At 64.6% G+C, this 2,375-nt stretch overlaps 1 protein-coding gene across 1 annotated transcript in view; it reads right to left on the minus strand.

Annotated features, from left to right (window-relative positions):
• The window catches only part of LOC308175410 (propionyl-CoA carboxylase alpha chain, mitochondrial-like), a gene marked incomplete at its 3' end in the record, with an annotated part of 15,527 nt that extends 14,995 nt beyond the window's left edge, over window positions 1-532 (minus strand). The window contains exon 1 of the mRNA XM_080551079.1: window positions 378-532. Coding sequence (XP_080407205.1) covers window positions 378-501 — 124 coding nt within the window. The remainder of the gene's footprint in view (window positions 1-377) is intronic.
• Between the last annotated feature and the right edge of the window lie 1,843 nt (window positions 533-2,375).

Below are 2,375 nucleotides of genomic sequence, written 5' to 3' on the forward strand. Positions count from 1 at the left end.
CTTTTATTTGTATACAATTTTCTGCAAACGTTGCAGCTCAAAGTGCTTTAATCATTATGTAATCATAATTTAATTATTTAGTCATTTAAAGGCGATATTAAAAATAATATTGACTTGAAAATATTTGCTGAGCCTCCTCGTCCTGAACTGGCTCTGGAACTGGATGCTCAGAGTCTGCTTCAACTACACGCCTGAGGAACTATACGCCTGAGGAACGGTCGGCATTAAGGATATGGTCTGGCAGCTGCTAAGAAAATGATTCTATTGGATTGGAAATCACCTCCACCTCCCTGCTTCCAGAAACGGCTCAACGAATTAATCAGTAGCATGCAAATGGAGAGACTACGCTTCTACAACTCTAAAGGTCCCCCCCCCCCCCACCTGCAGGCGTGTGTTCATCTCCAGGAAGTAGAAGTTCTTCTGGGAGTCGACCAGGAACTCCACGGTGCCGGCTGAGCAGTACTGGACCGCCTGGGCCAGCTGCACCGCCTGCTCCCCCATGGCCCGACGGGTCTCTGGGTCCAGGAACGTACTGACAGGGAGGGACAGGGAGGGACAGGGAGGGACAGGGACGAACAGGGACGAACAGGGACGGACAGGGAGGGACAGGGAGGGACAGGGAGGGTCAGGGAGGGACAGGGACGGACAGGGACGGACAGGGACGGACAGGGACGGACAGGGAGGGACAGGGAGGGACAGGGACGGACAGGGAGGGACAGGGAGGGACAGGGAGGACAGGGAGGGACAGGGACGGACAGGGACGGACAGGGACGGACAGGGAGGGACAGGGAGGGACAGGGACGGACAGGGAGGGACAGGGAGGGACAGGGACGGACAGGGAGGGACAGGGAGGGACAGGGAGGGACAGGGAGGGACAGGACGGACAGGGACGGACAGGGAGGGACAGGGAGGGACAGGGAGGGACAGGGAGGGACAGGGAGGGACAGGGACGGACAGGGAGGGACAGGGACGGACAGGGAGGGACAGGGAGGGGTAGGGAGGGACAGGGACGGACAGGGAGGGACAGGGAGGGACATGGACGGACAGGGAGGGACAGGACGGACAGGGAGGGACAGGGAGGGACAGGGACGGACAGGGAGGGACAGGGAGGGACAGGAGGGACAGGGACGGACAGGGAGGGACAGGGACGGACAGGGACGGACAGGGAGGGACAGGGAGGGACAGGGAGGGACAGGGACAGACAGGGAGGGACAGGGAGGGACAGGGACGGACAGGGAGGGACAGGGAGGGACAGGGGGGGACAGGGGGGGACAGGGACGGACAGGGAGGGACAGGGAGGGACCAGGGGGGGACAGGGAGGGACAGGGACGGACAGGGAGGGACAGGGAGGGACAGGGACGGACAGGGAGGGACAGGGAGGGACAGGGAGAGACAGGGAGGGACAGGGACGGACAGGGAGGGACCAGGGACGGACAGGGACGGACAGGGACGGACAGGGAGGACAGGGACGGACAGGGAGGGACAGGGACGGACAGGGACGGACAGGGAGGGACAGGGAGGGACAGGGAGGGACAGGAGGGACAGGGACGGACAGGGAGGGACAGGGACGGACAGGGAGGGACAGGGAGGGACAGGGAGGGACAGGGACGGACAGGGAGGGACAGGGAGGGACAGGGACGGACAGGGACGGACAGGGAGGGACAGGGAGGGACAGGGAGGGACAGGGACGGACAGGGAGGGACAGGGAGGGACAGGGAGGGACAGGACAGACAGGGAGAGACAGGGAGGGACAGGGAGGGACAGGAGTGACAGGGACGGACAGGGAGGGACAGGGAGGGACAGGGAGGGACAGGGAGGGACAGGGAGGGACAGGGACGGACAGGGAGGGACAGGAAGGGACAGGGACGGACAGGAGGGACAGGGAGGGACAGGGAGGGACAGGGACGGACAGGGAGGGACAGGGACGGACAGGGAGGGACAGGGAGGGACAGGGAGGGACAGGGAGGGACAGGGACGGACAGGGACGGACAGGGAGGGACAGGGAGGGACAGGGACGGACAGGGACGGACAGGGACGGACAGGGAGGGACAGGGAGGGACAGGGAGGGACAGGGAGGGACAGGGAGGGACAGGGAGGGACAGGGACGGACAGGGAGGGACAGGGACGGACAGGGAGGGACAGGGAGGGACAGGGAGGGACAGGGAGGGACAGGGAGGACAGGGACGGACAGGACGGACAGGAGGGACAGGGACGGACAGGGAGGGACAGGGAGGGACAGGAGGGACAGGGAGGGACAGGACGGACAGGGAGGGACAGGAGGGACAGGGAGGACAGGGACGGACAGGGAGGGACAGGGACGGACAGGGAGGACAGGGAGGGACAGGGAGGGACAGGGACGGACAGGGAGGGACAGG

This window comes from Nansenia antarctica, assembly GCF_963989245.1.
Source record: "Nansenia antarctica genome assembly, contig: SCAFFOLD_695, whole genome shotgun sequence".
NCBI classification, from domain to species: Eukaryota; Metazoa; Chordata; class Actinopteri; order Argentiniformes; family Microstomatidae; genus Nansenia; species Nansenia antarctica.